This window comes from Xiphophorus couchianus, chromosome 15, assembly GCF_001444195.1.
Source record: "Xiphophorus couchianus chromosome 15, X_couchianus-1.0, whole genome shotgun sequence".
Classification (NCBI taxonomy): domain Eukaryota; kingdom Metazoa; phylum Chordata; class Actinopteri; order Cyprinodontiformes; family Poeciliidae; genus Xiphophorus; species Xiphophorus couchianus.
Genome location: NC_040242.1, coordinates 10,388,564 through 10,408,479, shown reverse-complemented (window position 1 = coordinate 10,408,479; position 19,916 = coordinate 10,388,564). Strand labels below are relative to the sequence as shown.

The 19,916-nt window shown below is 37.0% G+C and overlaps 1 protein-coding gene across 4 annotated transcripts in view; it reads right to left on the bottom strand.

Annotated features, from left to right (window-relative positions):
• Positions 1 to 19,916, bottom strand: part of stxbp5a (syntaxin binding protein 5a (tomosyn)) — a 105,853-nt gene that overhangs the window by 58,336 nt on the left and 27,601 nt on the right. For all 4 annotated transcript variants that reach the window (XM_028040391.1, XM_028040393.1, XM_028040392.1 and 1 more), the window contains exons 3-4: positions 9,903 to 9,984; positions 7,945 to 8,045 (exon numbers count right to left, since the gene is read on the bottom strand). In XM_028040391.1, the coding sequence (XP_027896192.1) occupies positions 7,945 to 8,045; positions 9,903 to 9,984 (183 nt within the window). The remainder of the gene's footprint in view (positions 1 to 7,944; positions 8,046 to 9,902; positions 9,985 to 19,916) is intronic.

Below are 19,916 nucleotides of genomic sequence, written 5' to 3'. Positions count from 1 at the left end.
GTGGGTAAAATATTGTCTGTAAGTGAGTGCCCCTTTAACAGCTGCAGCAGTTTTATACACAATTACTTCTGTGTGTTCTGCTTTTCAGAAATATTATTCTATAAAATGCAATCTGTGTGCTCTCAGTGACTATTTGTTTCTCATTTACAGGCCCATAAAAGCTTGCCTGTTTGTGTTTGTGTACAACACACTTCCCAGCGGGAAATATGCATTCATGTTTTCTGCATACATACTGCATGAAAATATCTGTTGCATAATTTCGCCGTGTGTCTGTGCATGCACACGTTTACGCACGAAAGCTAGCTGATTAAGTATTCTGAGAGCCAGTTTGAGAGGGCAAACTGAGAGGCAGTGTCAGGAGCATAATTATACAAATTTGCTTGCAATTTGTCGGTGTGCGTGCATGCGTGTGTCCACTTCGCAATGTGCGTCTGCGTGTGCAAATATGCACCCGATTGTTTGTGCATACATGTGTCTCCTGGTAAAATCTCCAGCTTCAAGTGGTCACGACACACAAAGGCAGCTGCCAGCTTGCTGGCCCAGGGCCAAACACATTGCCTCAGAAATGACAGACGCCTGCCACACAGCTCAGCTCTGAGACTCACTGCACTGAGGGCTAGACATATGAGCGCATGGTTCACTGCAAATGAATTAAAGAGACAGGATAATTCAGAAAATTGCCCTTTGTGATGTATGGTTTTCTGTGTTCCTAACTAGGCGGATTCTTAGATTACAGAAGCTGTTCAAGCATTTCATAAAAATACTTCCATTTAAACAGACCTGTGTCTAGCACTGCTTTCTTTATTGCAGAGATAATTTTACTGAACTGCAGTCGAGTCTAGAGGCATAACTGCTGAATAAGGAAAGAAATATTCAAGACACAAAATTGATATGAATTGCTTAATTCATTAAACTAAGCTTCGCTAATTTTGTGAGACAGTAAATTTATAAATTGGACTTTTTAAAAATGTAGACCCATAACTTATTCAAACATACTGGACTGGATTATGACAGCAGAGGATGATGCAGCCAGGGAATTATAGAACTAATCAAAATATAAAAATCAGTCAAACACAATGTTAATTACTTAACACAGTTATCTCTCCGAAATTGTTCATGTTTTTCTGTCCATTGTATTTAGATTTGGAAATTCATTAACATCTTTGCATAATTGAAATGTCAGCGACACTTTTTTGCCACAAAGATGATCTGTGCCAATTACTGATGCAACAACAAGGTCAGACTGTAAAGAAAATAATATTAAAAATACCCTTAATACCCCACTTGATTGTGGGATTATTCAAATATATATATATATATATATATATATACACGCACACACACAAGCTTTTAATGTTGTGTCACGGATCTCATTGTAGACAAGCACAACTGTTGTCCGTTTTCTGTCTCACCATGTATTTTGGTGTTTTCTACTTTTTCAAAAGACACCTCTTATGCTGGTATAAATTTGAGGAAATTAAGGAAATTTTGTGGAATATCAATACCAGCAATGTTTCTTTGGTGCATTGCATTGGTATGCTTTGGTGCACTAATATTCAGAATTTCACTGAGAGCAAAGGCAAAATTCACCGGATTCAGCAAAATCATGTCTCTGTACATAGTAAACAAAAAGGAAGACTATTTTTTAAATCACAATAGTCATCCTCACACCCCTCCATCTACTAAGGTGCATCTTTTTATGTCTTTTTGAGTGTACATCATCAAGATGTTGTCCATGGTCACCATGGTATTGTCTGAAACTGCCCTCTAAATTCTCAAGTCAACTCAGAACTGGCTTCTGGTGGTGACATTTCATAGTATCAAAGCCAACTTAAGAAATTGACAGAGGACATGAGGGCATTGATGCATGACAACGCTATATATGGATGAGCCAATCTATATGCATAAAAGTAGCTAAACAAGTATTTACATGTTAATGGGTAAATGCTGTTATGTTTTAATCACTGTTGTTGGTACACATGGCATGTAAAGTTGCAGCACTCATGTGGTGGAATTGATCAACTTTTCCAAAGTTGTCAGTGGCAGCCAAGCTCACATGCTGTACTCACTGAATAAACATGAACATCCACTGCCACCACTAAAGGTGCCTATTACTGAGTAAGGTACATTTTAACCAAATGTATTCAAACTTCAGAATGTTTTAGTTTGTCTGTTTAATGGATCACCTGCCTGACAGGTTTCTCTGACTACTGTTACAGTACCTCAAGGTCTGCATATATTTAGTAGAAAAGCCAGAGTAATGAGGCTTTATGCCTGAAGATGTTTGACAACCTTCCTCATTTTTTCCACAGCATCAACATAACAGATTAATCACGGGAGAACTTTCACAAGAGTCTGAAGCTCATTTGCAATCCTGAGAAATTTGAATAAACTCTACAGCTAATAACACCTCATAGGATCACTAATAAAAATAACATTGTGAATTCTTGGCGTGTTTTGTGTTTGGGTTGTAAATAAATATAAAAAAGGGAAAGCAGTCAACTTTGTTAACCACCGCTTGTAAAAACAATCTTAATGCGTTAATTGCAGAGCAGACAAGAATGAGGCAGTTATACACATGTCAAGTTTGTATCCAACTTGACGTGTCAATATCTTTATAGCCGTTGTTTGCCACTTTGTAATCCTTTTCACTGATTTCAACCTTTAGTGTAATCTTTTGAACAAATCCAACCATCTCATGCTACATTTATTGGGACTGCTTAAAACATATCCATATGTGTGCATATTTTCCTATTCTAATATATGTCTTAACATTCATATTAACATTTTTTCTAACTTAGAAGTTATTCTATCATAAAAATATTTTAATACAGGATGCATTATAATACAAGATTTAACAGTCATTTTTAAACCATTATTATTATGCAAGCAGTTCATAGGCAGGACTTTGTTTGTTTACAGTGCATTTCAAATTTCTTTGTCTGGAGATGCTTGCTGCAAGTTTTAATATCAACATGGCTGCAGTTTCTCATAAATAAGTTGCCATATTCAACAAGACATGCTTTTCATTTTCAGGAAATGAAAGTGTCATTGTACGAGTCGATCAAGAAGTGCACTCAATGTAGCAGCTAAAGGCCTGTGCAAGAAACTGCAAGAGGCATACAGATGCGGTTGTATAGATGTGTCCTTTGTGAAAGTGATTTCATGAAAAAGAAGCAAATCAAAAGCAAAAACACACAAAAGTGTCATGCAATTATCTACACATTAACTATTTGAAAGCACTTTTCAACTAGCTTGCATGGTGTTCAAGTGCTCCAAGTTAAATTGAGCTTAAAAGTGTTCTTGTCAATGGAAACAAAATTCACCAATATCTCCAGCAAATAAGCAAAAGTGGAAAAATCCATTTTTAGTCATGATGTAAGTTAGCGTTTCTCCTCCTCCACAATTACATCGCATCATATCACCCTGCTTTGACAATAAAGCATCCACTTCTGCAACGTATTCCTACGAGGCGAAGAGGTGACGAGAGCATCCTACGCCAGAATGACTCGGCAGGATTTCTTTTGCACTCCCTACATCCCCACACTCCTTCCCACATACTGAATCACTGCTCACTGGCTGAGGCCCAGTCTGTCTCAACTCCTCCTCCTCTCATCGCTTCTCTTCTCGCTTCTGGAGCCTGTGATCAGATGTGAGTGGATGCTGACGCTTTCTGCAGCAACGCTTTCAACCATCAGCTCAAATTCTGGTCAGAAGGGAGGAAGGGGAGTGGGGGGGAAACTAAAAATGACTGTTGGATGAGAAAAAACTGAAAAAAGATTCAAGGTTATAGAAAGTCTGAATGTCTGCAAATATTTTCAGACAACTAGGTCAAGAAAATTATAAAAGTACTTTTCTGAACACACCTGCAGTAATATCTTGCAAACCAGACTTTTGGTGTAGTGTTTATGCCGTTGTTCTAGGTGAAAACATACATTTTTAAAGTCTTTTAAGAGGAAACAATGTTCTGGTATATTCAATATATAGTACATGTAAATAATACCAAAAAAAGATATCACCTCGTGCCTATGTGTACTCTCGCTGTTCTTTTGTGCACAGGGGATGATTTGGAAACCGTAAAATTAATAGAAGCATTTTTCATGACATTCTTAACCACATTATTTATAATTACAGTTTTCACTCATTCTTTCATGTTTGATAAAATTGTCTCATTGCTAAATATAATAAGTTGACTAAAATTCTACCAAAATATATAGTGCAATATTGTTAAGCAGAGATAACTAAGGACATGTTTTTGAAGTGAAGTGAATGGGTGGGACAAGTTCAATCACTGGGCCCTTTTCCCCCCTCCAACAAGAAATATTTTTGAGCAAATGACAAGTACAACTGATGAACAACTGAGGAACTGATTGAGAGTCTATGTTCTCTGTACTCAGGATGTATCATGTATGTAGTTGTACAGTAAACATCTGTAAAACTATTATGTTTCAAATTGTCACCTTGTCTACAAATTGACAAGGGCCGGTCACATTTTAAGCATTTGGGAGAGAGAAGAAAAGTAAAGTTAAAAAGATGGGACAGAGTGTCAGAGAGCAAGTATTTTATTAGTTTTACAGATCTGTCTCATTCAATATTACATGTCACCCTTAAAATCTGGTGACATTGTTGCTAGGCTTCACTTCAACAATTGGGCCTAACTGCAGATGACATTTGGAGGAAATAAAAAAGTGCAATATTTTGAGCAATAAATATGGCTCAAGGGGAAAAAAAGTTATAACTGGCTAAAAAAAAGTTTTCTGTGGTGTTTAAAATTAAATATGGATTGTCATTTTCTGTGATTAAGGACGCAAAGAAAAGCAATCTTTCCCTTATTTTGTCTATTCTGGAACCTTGAAGAATGAGCCTTTTTTAAGTGTGACTGAATTATATTAAAATGTAAAAAGCAAGGTCAAGACCAAGGGAAGAATGCCAAAGAGCTAACTATGTGAAATCAGCACAGACCATTATGATATTCATTTTTCTTGTCACAGGTGAATGGATGGTTCACCTGTGAGTAAATCAATAATCAAATATTAATTCCAGTTATACTTCCATAGTTTTTATTTTTTATTTAACCATTTGAAATGATTTATGTTACATTTCCATGGCAAGTCACTTGGCCACATGTGCCTCATTTACATTAACTACAGACACTAGAGAACCAAAGTAGGCTTTCAAATTTATTCATATGGTGGTATGCTTTAGGCACCGGGCTCCATTTCCACTTGTCTCTAACCTTCCACAGAACAATATTACTGCACATTGAAAGAATGAGCATGGTGAACTGCTCCATTTCAAAAGGCACACAGGAAGGCTTTAAGAGACAAGAGTTATGGTAGATAAAGGGGCAGTACTGGAACACTCCTCCCCCTGTATGACTTACATTAAGCATTCTGTTCAGCTGAGCCTGCTTCTTCTGGTTCCTTCTCCCTTTTGACACTATCTAACAAAGCAGTCTGGCACTGGGATTGTGTCCAGACCCACCTTGATATGGCAAAATCCCCAAGGTGATTGCTGTGCAGCGATTCAGGGTATAGCTATCAGCTAGTAGAATTATATTTCCTGTTGGTTAGATAATAATAATTAGCTAAGAAAAACAAAATTGTTTCATATTAATTATAAAATCCGTTTTCAAATGACTCAGTCTGTTTTTATTCACTTACAATTTACAATGAGGAGGAAAAGAGTTTGCCCCCTTACAAGTTTCTTCTGGTTTTTTTTTTAGGTCAAACTAATTTAATAATCAGACAAAGATCATCTGCGTGAAAACATATTGCAAAAATAATGTCATTTATTAAGGGAATTTGCTCACTTTAAACTACAAATGCTGCAATTTACCATGGGACCAACCACACTCCCTACTGCGTGTGGGCTCATCTGCCTTTCTACCTGTTTGCTTTCATTCTGTGTCTTAGTGCTTCTTGTGAAAATGCTTTTCAGAACACACTCACAGAAATGATGCACCCAAAATTGACCCGAAAAGCATAAAATGCTGCTAGATGTACAACAGCTTGTCTTCTGTTGCAGAATGATAATTATTTTATTATATATTTATTCAACAAAGGTATATATTTGCTACCACAGAGATAGCAGCCTTTAGAGTCGCAAGACGGAAATATATTTGTATCTATTTTGTTGTTTTATGGGGGGAAAAAAAGACATATGTGCCAAACTGTGATTTCTGGGTGCCTATCTACTTAATATCTGTAACTTCAGCTTGGAAATGACAGGTAGGTTATAGTGTTGATATAGTCTGTAAGTTTATCATTTGAATGCATCTACTGCTGTTGCTCCTCTACCAACAGCTCAACAAGCCCAGAATACTCAGTTTGACTCAAATCATGACCCGAATTGATAAAATGCGTTCCCTGTGCAGGTCTATCTTGCAATTGTAATCAAATTATCATAAACTGAAGACCACAAAAACTCAGTTTTACCTTGTCACGTAGATCTCAACTATTCTTTTTTTCTTAATTTACTTAGATATGCATCTACCAGCAACTGGGTTTGATTTGGGTGACTGATGTTTTCATTCCGGATACTCATTAGATGATGCAAAGTATTGCAACATGGCTAATCCTTTTAGACGCAATACTTTACTTTAGAAAAAAAAAAATCAAAGTACAACCAACAACGTTGTTAAACTAATCTGCATGAAGCTGATACAAAAAGCAAGAACCATAAGCATTTGATCTTTCGATACCACTTTTTGTTATTCCAGTTGTCTGACTTTTGATTTGTAATAATCTTCAAAAAGAACATGCTATTTTCTTGTGCTACAGAAGTTGAACTTCTCTTCCATCCACATTTGAAATGTGTCAAGTGACTTTGCAGCCCATCTTTCCCATCTTGACATCTCTTAAGCAACGCAGAAACTCCGCTCTTCTGCGGCGCCATGACTTGAGGTCATTTCGTTCAAAATGCTTACTAAATGTCAGAGGCGGTCAAGCGCCTCTACAGGAACACAATCCGCCCTAAAAGCTGCTGCTGGCCACCTGTCCATCACATCAGCGCTTTCTCAGGTTATTGCTTATGACGTTTAACCCCTTCATGTCTTTTCATCGAGGCAAATCACTGTCAGATGATATGATTGGCTATGATGGATAGTGGATACGTTTGTGATTGGATGAGACAGTGGACACAAACTTCCTTGAGGTGAGGTTATTCTCCACTTGCTTCTTTGAACTTGAACAATATTTATAAATAAATTTAAAAAAAATTCTAAGACATATTTGGAAGAAATCAGGAAATTAGTTTTTAGCTTTTTAATATTTATAGAGGTATTTATCTACCATCATTGAAAGTTTTCTGACTATGTGCAAAAAAAAGTGAAATGTGCTATTTTTCACCTGATACTAAATATAAAATAGCTGTTGGTAGTTGGAATGTTTGCAGTTTTAGTAAAGTCACTGGATGTACCTCATTAGCTTCTGGTTGGATGGAATCATTCTGACATAAGATGGAGAATCAATGCTCTGATAACCATGAACAAAACAGCATCTATGAAGAGGCACATATGTACAAGTCTACCCCCTTGCAGCTGGGTAAGGATCACACCTGTGCCAACGCAATGGGAAATCCTAAAATAATAGAAAGTAACCCAAAATAATAGAAAGCAAGTGTTTAAATATCAGCAGGGACAAACAGAAAGTACAATAGAAGCTGAGAAGCAGCCACTCCGGGAGTATCTTTGTCCTGCAAATGGTTTTCCAGGCGCTGAAACAGTGCTGCCAAATGAAATGCTGTCTGTTTACATACTGTACAAGTGCAAAAGCTAGCAGTTGACACAAGCAGCAAAGTGTGATTATGCCCCTGCTCAGAAAGTCACAGTTCATATTGCACCAGACCAAGTGTGAGGGTCTCGTTTAGAAGAGAGAAGAAAAAAAAACAATGACGTGGACATCCCGATCGTCATCTGCTGTAGTGTTTTCGCAAACAGATTACCTCTCTCTGTTGAACTTGAGGGAATGGAGGACCGCTGGTCTTTTCTGCCTCAGGTTCCACAAGTGGACGCTGTCATCGGCCAAAGCACTCACCAGCGCTCCCTGTTACATCAGAGATAAAGTTTTTTTTAAATTTTATTTTAACTTTTCAAAAAATAAAATCCAACATTCAGAAATACATGAGGTTAAAACAGAATTTTTCATAAACACATCCTCAGACTGCATTCCCCCCCAAGAATATTAATCACATTCCCAGGCAGTTTGCTCCCAGGTAACGATGATGATTCATAAGATGTATAAAAGTGTATGTGTGCATGTAGGAGGAACTAAAAATCATCTCCATCTCCCTGAAGGATTTGTTTGAGCTGCTGAGTCACAATCACACAGACGCAAAATCACACGCGCGCACACAGACAAAACACACACGACTGAGCATGAAATGCTGCTTTCACCAAATACGTTTCAAAACATAATCAAGTTGGTTTTATTAAGTGACTCAGAATGGCCTGGAGGTAATCCAGACCACGGGCATGTTTAAGACTTCCTGATTCCCACTCAGAGCATGCCGATATTTGTGTCTGTCTTATTGTTTATAATAATATAAGGATAGAATTTTGAATTTAATTTGAGCCATTGCAAAGCAAGGTATTGGTTGAGCTGTTAAAGGTAAAACAGGAATAAGAACTTCGGTTCAAAAGCTGTGATTTTTAATTTCAAAAATGCTTCTTTAAATGAAAACAGACTATCAGCACATTAATATTAATGTCGTCTGAGATCGTAATTTTATTTTTTTAAATCAGGGGTATTCATAAGCATTTTTTAAATTCTCAGTCGTCCTCCAAGACATCTGAGTGCAACAGGAATTGGCTGATCTTACACCTGACCAGTGATCGGCCTTTCAGGAACCTAGGAGCTCAAAAATCTGTGCTTTACTATTCTTTGGTATGGAAGTTGTAACAAAGCAAATTCATCCATTTTAAATCAGTGTAAGTCAGGTTTAAATGGGGTAAATGAAAGGAAGCACAAAATTTGTAAAAACTGAAAACATTTTTACAGAAGGATGCAGCTGTTGTTTTGCTTATTTTGTTTCTTTACTATTTTGTAAGAGACTTTTTTTTTGAGGGTTTGAGGCACAAAAAAAGAATTGCCTTCTTTGTGCTTTTGGATGATTTTTGGAATCGATTTAGGACCCAAATGTTATGGAGCCTCACCAGCAATGTTGAATGTATGAAGGCCAAGTTCCTTTTTGCCTTTTGTAAATGTTGGTTAATGTTTCACATTCTTTAAGGGAGGGATCTCCAACTACAGTCTTCAAGGACCCGTGTCCTAAATGAGTTTGATATTTTGTAATCAAACATGGCTGAAACAAATGGTGGAGCAACCCATATGATGAGGCCTGGTGATTAATCATTATTTGATTCAGGTGTTGAACTAAGGAAAGAACAATAACATCTAAGATACTGCTGTTGGGTGTAGACAACATCAGATTGCTAATCAGTTTGTTAATCAGCAATATAAAATGTTAAATATACATGAAATGTATATTCCTTACTCCTACTGTCTTTGTTTTGAATTATATTACACACACATTACTTTCTTAATTACTCCTTTAGCATAAAAAAATATTTTGCATTAAGAAATATTTTGAACAGAATTTGATTGTGTTCAAAATATAGAAATAGGAATTGGCTAAATCCGGCAGATAATGAACTTACAAGAAACAGATTCAAAAACAGACCACAAATCTCTGATCACAAAACATTGAATTTATTCAAAACGTTTCTAGTCAAAAACACAAAAGGTGTTCACAAGTCAAATTCATCCATCCACACCTATACAATACTGTACATCGACAAGCAACTTGAAGCTCAACTTCATACCAAAGAACACTTCAGGCTGTGGCACAGCAAAGTTGCAATCATCTGGCATCTGAGGCATAAAAATCTAAATGGAACCCACCTCATTGATGAGAAACTGGAGCTGGATGACGGCTGCTCCGCTCTCATGCTGACAGTAGCATTCGACCCCAGGACGACCAAACCTGGAGAATCTCAGTCAAGAACTATAGCTCTGCAGATATGTGAGTTTGAACAGGAAGGCTTTAAAGTAAGCATACCACTTTTATTTACTTCTGATTGAAGCTTTACGAAATGTGTACACAAATAAGGGTGTTACTATGCTGATCTATTTCTCCTCTCACATGCAAGAAGAAACTGGTGAACCATCTCAGCCATCTTTACATAGAGTTAAGTTGTTACAACTGTCAGAAAAAAGTAAGAAAACCCTGAACTAACTCTAGTTTACTGAAAGGTTCACCCCCTTTGAACTGTGCGATTAGGACTGGCAATGCACAAACTTGTACATATGAAGGTCCATTTCGACTATATAACTTTACAACATCTTATTTCCTAAGTCTTTTGGGAAAATATTTTGCAGACTGTCGAGACGAAAGCAAAACTCTTTGGAAGACATATATTCACAGCACAATAAGGTGACCTGGTCAGATGATTGTGGACTACCATATTCAGTCAACTTGTGACAAAAACAAAAGAAACTTCCAAATATATATATATATATACATATATATATATAAATTAGAAATATAAAACATATAAATTTTATACACACAGAAACTGAATCAAAACACAAAAGGTGGACATTATGCAGAGAGTACAAAAAATTATCCCAAAGAGAAAATTGAAGTGAGAGTATAAATGCAATTGGAAGAACTCTTATGACAGCTACAGAGAAAGGAAAGAGCAGAAGGGAGGAATTGAATTTCAGAAGTAAACAGAGGAAAAGATAAACAGGAGGAGGCTGACAGAGAATAAGGGGTTTCACTGTTCAAGGAGGATGAATGAGTAACCTTACTGATTATATCCATTCATTTTCCCCAAGAACATCAGCTGAGGTGGCAATTTATCATGAAGGTCTCATGGAGGTGTAACCATCTTAGAGTCAACAACACTACTGTTTATCAAATATGTGCATGCAGTGATGGAAGTTATTTTATTTGGAGTTAGCAAAGCCACCAAGCTGCATATACCTGTAGACATGAAGACATTTAACAACCATAAGTTGAACAACTTTCTTAAATCAACAAGCATACAGCAAATACGAGAATGTAGCAAGGTTCCCCCACCTAAAAGCCTCAGCAAGACATTCGAGGGAAAGGAGCTTCTCACCTTCCTCATATCTGCTTCTAGACTCTTCAGGTGAATTATGCCATGTTATTTTCTTTTAAAGAGGCAATCCAAGGATTAAATCTGAGCACTGAGGATCCTTTTACCAGAAAATATCCACCAGCTTTAGTGGATTTAAGCCAATAAGCCTCCAGGGGGAGTGAAGACACTTGAACCGCAAGACCAGGAGGGTGCAACCAAGTCAGTAACAATCGAATCTCCCACCAAGTCATGTGGACAGCTTAGCTTAAAAAGCATGAAAATGATTTGGCCTGTTTAACCGTCAATGAGCTGGGAGATATTTGGTGATAAAGATGAGACATTTAAGCTTACATTTTAAAAGCTCCCAGTTTAAATTGAAGCAGAAAACGGTGAAAAACATGGGGTATTAAAAGTTTGTAGAAATAGTGAGCCTTTTAGGAATGCTGAAGCCCTGTGAGCAGGGCTCAAGCTGTTTCTAGAAACTGAAATTACACTGGTTAACATCTGGTGCTGGTAAGATATTGGGCACTGTTATTTTTGTTTTTTATAATAACGATAATGATAATAGTAGGAAAAGTCAAAAACACTTTACCACAAAAAGGTTGTATGACTCACAAAGTCACAAAAACAAGCAGGTTTCCTTGCAGATCTGTGTAAATCTGGGAACTTTCAAAAATCGTCCTCTGTTCAGAACTCATCCTTCATTTCTGCACAGAACATTAATGAGCATAAATACAGCAGCGCAGTTAGGTGTTAGGCATAATGCTTTGGACCCAACAACAGTGCAAACCAGCCAACTCAGAGTGAGTTAATTGAAAGCTCTGTCCTAATGTTGCCTGGCAACCAAATCTTCCAGGGGCTCAGAAAGAGAGAGGAAAGGATTTAAGGATGTGCTTTTTAAACTGCTCATTTCGCCTTCTATTTGAAGAGAGCCAGCCGTCCGACAATTCCATTGTCATAGCACACACACACAGACACACCGTGACCCAGACAGTACTTAAAAACATCTTGGAAATGTATTAACGATATCTATGCATTTTGTATGCATTTAAATGGGAGATAATTCAATGTTCATAAGTAAGGGGGTTGGTATAATGATCAAGATAAACATAGGAATCATATCAATCTCAATGAAGTCAATATTATTAAACAAAGCTTTTGCTTTATTTTTAAAAGGAAATATATACTTCCTTCTAAATGCTGTGTTACAAAATATTATGTTATCCCTCAGGCAAGAGGTTTACTACAATTTTCCATGGACAGGCTGGATGCGAGGAAACATTTTGTTCTGCACATTATTTTAATTTAGCATTACTAATCTTTGACACTGTTGAACAAAAATCTTTTAACTATCTTGTAAGAAATTATGGTAATCATAAACATTCTCTGTCCATATCAGACAATGCATAAGTGCAACAATGAATCAATCCAAATGAAGACCAATGGCAAAAAGATTTAAAACCTGGCATTTAATTTTAGATTTAGATTTTTGCTCAAGTGTACACCTAAATGAATCAAGCTGCAACTTATTCTAGTAATTAACCAATGCTATTTTAGGAGCAGTTATCTTCATTTTGAAATAAAAACAGTTAACCCCACAAAGCCAACGTATAATTTTTCACATATCTGGTCTCCCAAATCTTCAATTTGAAGCCCTGTTTAAATAGTAAGCAGCATGTGTTTAGTGTCTATTAGTGATACTCGAATGCATTTCAGCCTAAAACATTCTGTCCCTTACTGAATTTTAAAAACACCCAGCACTTTCCAAGAAAAGATCACCGACATCTCAGCTGTCCATATTTTTCCGCTATTTTAACAAACATGACCTAAAGTTCCTCTGACGTGCCCCCTCTCAATCAACGTGGGCCAGGCCTCACAGGAGATGCTGCTGACAGGAGCATTCCTCATTCCTTTTAAGCCGAGTGAGGTCTCTATCCCGGTCCACATCCTCTCCCCACACTGCACCAACTCTATAAGTAGACAGACTGGCCGCGGGCAGCGATAGCAACAAGACAAGAGTACAGGAAGACAGAGAGTGAAAGCAGAAAGTGGGTCAGCTTCGTGTCCCGTCAAATCCAATAAAAATTTCTGGAGCTTTTCTAGAAGTCAAAGTTGACTAAATTCACTTTCATATTGCTCTTCTTGTATCTATTTCTGTCCAAGCCACAGGCCTATTTCTTTATAAACAAAGGTAAATTGCTGGGTATTTGGCTAAGTTATACAGCTGGAGAACACTGGAAAATTACAAAAGTTATGTTTGTTTTTTTTTATATTGAGGGATATTATTAAAGGTGTAGCTGAAAATAGATGAGAGACACCAGAGGAGGGGCTTTCAGCTTTTAGATTTTCTTGAAAAAATTTTTTTATTTTACTTGATAAGATATCTACCTGGTTCAAACAAAAGAGAAAAGAAAAATATGTACACCCTTTTTAAAATACTGTATGTTCAAAATTTCCAACACAGAAGGGTCAGAAAATGTCAAAGTGATGTACACCAGAAAAGAATGAATGACAAGAATATTCAGAAAGAAAAAGAGGAAAAGCAATAAGACGGAGGGTGAGAGAGAAAGCAGCAGAAAGAGCAAGCCTGGGAGCACTGAGTTGCTATGACGTCAGGCCTGAAGTGACGTAAAAGCTAGCCACTCATACATCACTCTGCCAGGGAGGGGTTGAGACCAGATCAGAGTCTGATCTGCAATGGGCTCAGAGGAAGGAATCAGGCTACTGAAGTTAGGAGGCAGAAAACAGAATAAAGTGATTAAAAAAACTGAAATAAAAAAGGGTATTAGTCTGAGAAGGACCAGAGCAGGACAAGGTTTTGCAGCATTAAACAGAGTTAAATTCACAACCCATTTAAATTATGAAACCGGAAGCTTAGTTGTTTGTTCCCACAGTCAACATGATGCTGCAGCCTACCTTGACCTCAGACTATTGAACCGTCGTTTGTCATCCATCTCCCAGCTAGATCTGATTTAGAGGTTGCTGAGAGCCGATTTCCTCCACACAATTGATCCTGTAATGATCTAAGCCAGTTACTAAGATAGACACTTCTCCTAAAAATCGAACTTTGGGTTTCTTTACAAGAACAAAGATTTTCTCCCAGCCTTTTCAACAATTTTAGCTACTGTCTTCTTATTTTGAAAAAGTCAACATTGCAATGGTCACCATATGCCCTCTGGGTGGGATAAGGGTGGAATGGTTGTTTTTTGTTACATCTGTCTTTCTTCTGTTTGTTAATTTAAAGTAAAATATCTTCAAATGTAGTTGCTTTCAATCATTATGTTATGGCAAGCAGCACAATTGTACACATGGTTTATAGGTTTACATAATGCAAACAAATCAACTGTGAGGCAGAAATCTTAACTCTGTGTTTAATGTCTAAAGACACTAAATTTGACAAAAGTAAATGAAGCATATAATAAACTTCTCATTTGTTGATAAACTGTGTTAGGCCAAGTAGGAGTAGACAACATGAAAGGTAATTATTAAAAGGGATAATAGAAAATTGTCTTTGTTGGAATTAGAAGACAGAGCTCTGACTTGATGTGATCAGAGCTCCATAAATAGAAAAAATCCATAAACACATAAAAAAAGTCTAAGGAGTAAGCAAGATCATTAGATAGAACAATTCCAAGCATCTTAGGTTATTAAAAGATTATAAACCTTCAAATGATTAGTCTCAGTGGATTGCAGTTTTTGAATTCAAGATTCCAAAGGATAAGAAACTAATCTTGGGAACAGAGATCTGGGGTATAATTTAATTCAATTCCCCACCTCACCATCTGCGTCGCCAGTTTCTCTTGACTTCAAAATGAGTATAAGTAGGATCAGAGGGTCAGTGTTTGCCTGAGGAACTCGACGTTCTCCCGTCAAGTTGGTTTTTTAAAGATCACAACCTCTTCGTGGAGAATTAAGCACAGCCGTTTCAAGGTGTGTTTTGTGCATATGTTACATTTATAAATGAGACCCCTGAACCGATGTTCTAAAACATTTTTTTTAATAACAGCCATTTCTAAAGTAATGGCTGTTTGGAGATTGACCAATAAAGCTGCCATCAGTATTGGGTTTCTTTGGAAGAATAATCGCTGCAAGGATCATAAACAACAGAAGAAAATTGTCTTTCAATCTGTTAGAGCTAGGTGTGCTACTGTGCCAACCTTAGCTTGAACGTTTACAGTAACAAATATGAAGATTCGGTTTCAACTTTTTAAAAAATATTTCTGACCTTTGCCAGTTTTATTACTTTCGTCACTGTAAATTCGTGCAGCAATGTTCTTTGTTGTTGACTGATCAATTTTAAAGTTTTCCTTCAGGGGACATTCCATCAGTTTCTATTCTAAACTTCAGATGCAATAGAAAAATTTGGAAATGATCATAACTCAAGCCAAAAATATAAAATACTTCAGGGAAGTTTTCAATTGTCGCTTAGTAACAGTAGCAATGACTCCCATCCTGCAAAGGCCACAAGTTAAATCAGCGCTGCTCACATAGGTCTTCACCCCTTGAGCTTAAGAGATTTACACATTGTAGCACTTTAGGGCCCCCTATGACTTATTTGTGTTAATTTGTTTTCCTTTCCCCTCATCTGCCAGAGCATTCAAGCAGCCCATGATACATCAATGACAGAAAGAGCCTGGAGAAGCTATGAAAACCCAGCTCCCTCATGAGTTTCATAGTCATAAGCTGCAAAAACAGGAAAGCCTCCACAAATCTTCTCCTGCAATCAAACAAAAATGCAAGTAACACACTAATATCATGTTTAGGCCTGGTCACAAAGGCTACATCGCAAAAAGATAAAGACCCAGAGATGGGAAAACTGGTGATTAATTTGTTTAACACATCCCTTGTATAAATAATCTCCCTCGACACATTTAATTTATTATGCCTGCAAACAATTAAACTGCTTCGGAGCCACTAAATAATGGTCACTGCTTCAGCTTGCACGCACTTGCCTTGGAATGCACTTTGTTGTGCACACACGTACACATTTCCAACTCCTACATCTATTATGGTCCCTGTTCCAAAGATTCATCTACATGACATTCTTGACAATAGCTATTTGCTGAGTTACACAGTTCAACATTGCAGCAATCCTCAGATAAAAAGAGAGACGTGGTTTCATAGCTGGCAGAGAGATCATATAGTTTTCTCTTTTTTTTCAATTTCTACACTATAAATTAACACAGAAGACATCCAACTATGAAAGAACACAGAATATTTTGTATGTTTTTTATATATAAAGCATTATATAAGATTCTTCAAAGTAGCCATGTCTTTCTTCGACTACCTTGAAAACATTTGTCATTCTCTTAGTCAGCTTCAGGGGGTAGTTCCCTAAAATGATTTTTAATTAACCCATTAATTACCTTGTCAAGAGTTCATTTCTGGAGGGTCTTGCCTTCTTAATGTGTTTGAAACTATCAGTTGGTTGGTTGTGCACAAGTAGGGCAGGTTCAAAGGTCTATACCGTAAGTAATCATATTTGACTAAAGTTGTAATTCATAATATTGCACCAGCCACTCACCTAACGACAGCAAAATGATGGTGCATCATTCATTTAAGAAATGAATGTCAATAATAGCTTAACAGTTTAGGAAGAGTACTGTAAAGTTTAATTACACAGACCATCAAGTGCAATAATGAAACTGACTCGTGGTGACTGAATCCAGCAAAAAATAAAGAATAAAAAAAAAAATCAAGCATTACCTCTGATGCACGGACTTAGTCGCCTCAAACAGCAAACAAACAGCCTCTCAATTGAGAACTCACATCTCAAGAAGGCACATCTGAACATCAGAGAAGACTGTGAAATAGGCCTTCCTGGCCAAATTGTATCAAAAGATGCAGATATGACAACCAGGAGAAAAATACTTGGACTTTCAATCACAGAAAATCTGTTTGTTCCAAAAAGTCCAAAATTTGGATTTTGGATTCAATTTCCATGTCATTGAGATGCAGAAATGTTAAGCAAATAATTTCGACATGTTTCATTCCTACAGTAAAGCATGGAGGAGGATTCAAGGTACGCTGTACTACCACGGCTACTACAGAACACTACAAGTAAAAAAGGGCCTAATTTACTTTCTCATCTGAATAATTAATGCCGAGGCAAACTCCTATTATGTAAAACCTCTGATGTACATGTGACGCGTCCCTGTGTTACTTTCGTGAATGAGCGCCTGACGAATTCTTGTACTTTCTCCTTGAAGCTGATTGGCTGGAAGGGGTTTAAAAGGTGGTAAGCTCCACCCACCAGTCAAGTGAGAGATTTCAGACAACAATCTTTTTAGGTCTAGATCAATTGTGTGTTTAATATGTTGAAAAGCAACACTTAAAGCATGATCTTACTCTGTTTAAAGGTTTGAGAGTAAGCCAGCAAACAAAGCAGTGCTAGTGCAGACAGACAAAAAAAAAAAGAAGACCTCCCCATATTGTAGAGATAATATGAATAGTTGGTTATTGGAGAAAAGCCAATTCTACTCATAAAAGGGTGTTGATAACCCAGTACATCATCATATTCTACCAGAGTATCTCAGCACTGTGCGACTGTACATGAAGTGTGAAGATTAAATATCCTTAAAATTAAAAAAAAAAATGGAGCCTTTGAAAATTAAAGGCTGGAAAGAGCATGAGGAGATGGAGAAGTGCAGGGGATGAGGGGTGGAAAAGGAAGCTGGAGGGGATGAGGGGGTACAAACTCTGAGCAAAATAAATGTTGAGTCAGCTGAACAGCTTGCGGCTGACCCTTGCAGTGAATGCATGCAAAGCATAAGAAAGAGTAGAAGAAATTTTGAAAAAAGGCAGCATGAGGTGAAAATAGAAAGAGACATGAACAGAGGGTGGGAGGGGCTGTCAGGGAAGAAAAGCAAGTGAAAGAATTTTGATCAGGAGACACTACATAAAGCAAAAGAGACACATACATAACTAACAATACCTGTGCATTAGATAAGTAACTTCTATTCTGTGTGCCAAATATAAGATATAAATCTTTTATGTATGAAAATCAGTTTTTCTGTAATTCAAGCAATGTCAAGCTAATAAAATGCTTTACGTTAAAAAAAAAAGAATAAAACTTGTGATATGTGGGAGATTACTACCTGATAATTAAACTACATCACATCTACAGTTGTCTAAAATGTTTTTGATTGAAACAGCATGTTCCAGTACAAACAGTAATAATTGAGAAAAAAAAAATCTGAGAAAAACAACATAGTATTTACAGTCCAGCATGCCGTGAACAAAAAAATGTATACAAAGGAGGAAATACAGTAGACAATCAACTAAATGTTGACTGTCAAAAAAACTGTTGCTTTTGGTTTCTTTTTGGTATTTAAATCTTTGGATCAATGGCATCAGGTTTTCAAAAAAAAAAGAGCAAAAGATTCTCAGCAACTATAGGACTAGTTTAGAAAAAAATATATATTTCTGTGTTGTCTTTGGTTATGAAATCCAATTTAAATACTAAAGACCCAACTCAAATTAAACAATATTCAAGGCTTTTAATTGAGGTGGAGCCTCAAGGCTCAAGGTGGAGACGGATTTTTCGCAAGCAGAAAGAAAATGACTGAGGCAGAGCAGTCCCAGCCCTGGAGACGGCACCTGAAAGAAAGACGTCTAAGCCTCTGGGCCAAGACCGTGTCTCCACTGGGTATATTTTTTTGTCAGTCTTGCTCTGAGAAGGAATTCAGTACAGACAGTTGTTGCCCCTATGTGAAAAGCATGTACGGTTTTCCGTCAGTGAGAGTCAGAACCGCTGATCTTTATTATATTACTATTTGACAGGAATAATCTAATGACCACAGGAACATTTAGGGTCATTTAAGAAAGTGGTGTGGGCTGTGATTAACATCCAGCCTAGTTGCCATCATTTTTTAATTAAAAGTTTATTCCCCCATAACTTCAAAATATAGAATCAATACATTGTTTCAAGTTTTAAGGTAATTAAAACAAAGAAAACTGGAGTATGATGCCTTTATAAATGGTGTATTCAATTAAAAATGGAGATGGAAGTTTTCTGAAAGAAATCAAAAGGAAAGTGCAACGCATGCAGCTTTGTGGATTACATTATCTACAATAGTTTGTTTGTGTTGCCCATATTTTACATGATACTTATCAGCTTGGTACAGGATGATTAGGTATTCTACATGAGTGCTGGACCAAGGACAAGCACAAGGATAAAGCTGCTGTCTGGCTGCTGCCCGGCTGCTGTCCCTATAAACTTTAAAGCTCTCATATCATCTAAAAAAATTGCAATTTTTCCCCTCCAACGCTGGCTAAAAGTCACATTTCAAATGAGAGTGTATATAATTTGGAGAGATGTTCTGGTATTCATGCAATTTAATATTCAGAACTGCATTTTAATGTTAATCATGTTTTCATGCAATTCATAATAAAGAGCAAGTCAGCCTTAGAAAGGGGCATGAAATGACAGGATAACCTGAAAAGGGCTTATGTTAGGGATGGAGATCCTCTGTCCCGAGACCCTATTTAACAGGCTGAATCTCTCATTGTCCTGGAAAGTATAATACAGTGCAGCACATGTATATAGTGTCAATACATTTCTACAGTGACATAAAATAAACTAAGCAGGACATTCATTTAGAATCGCAACTGACAGACAGCAATATGTTAAAATAGAAATTTGAGCAAATGCAAGAGTAGTCCGACAAGTTCACCAAGACCCTCCTGAAATCAACAGGTTTTAACCATCTTATTCAGCTATTCCCTCAGGCATGCGTAGATGTGCTAAGAGGGTAATACGCCCCATTGAGACTACACACTGTATAACGAGGGAGATTATTAGCCTCAC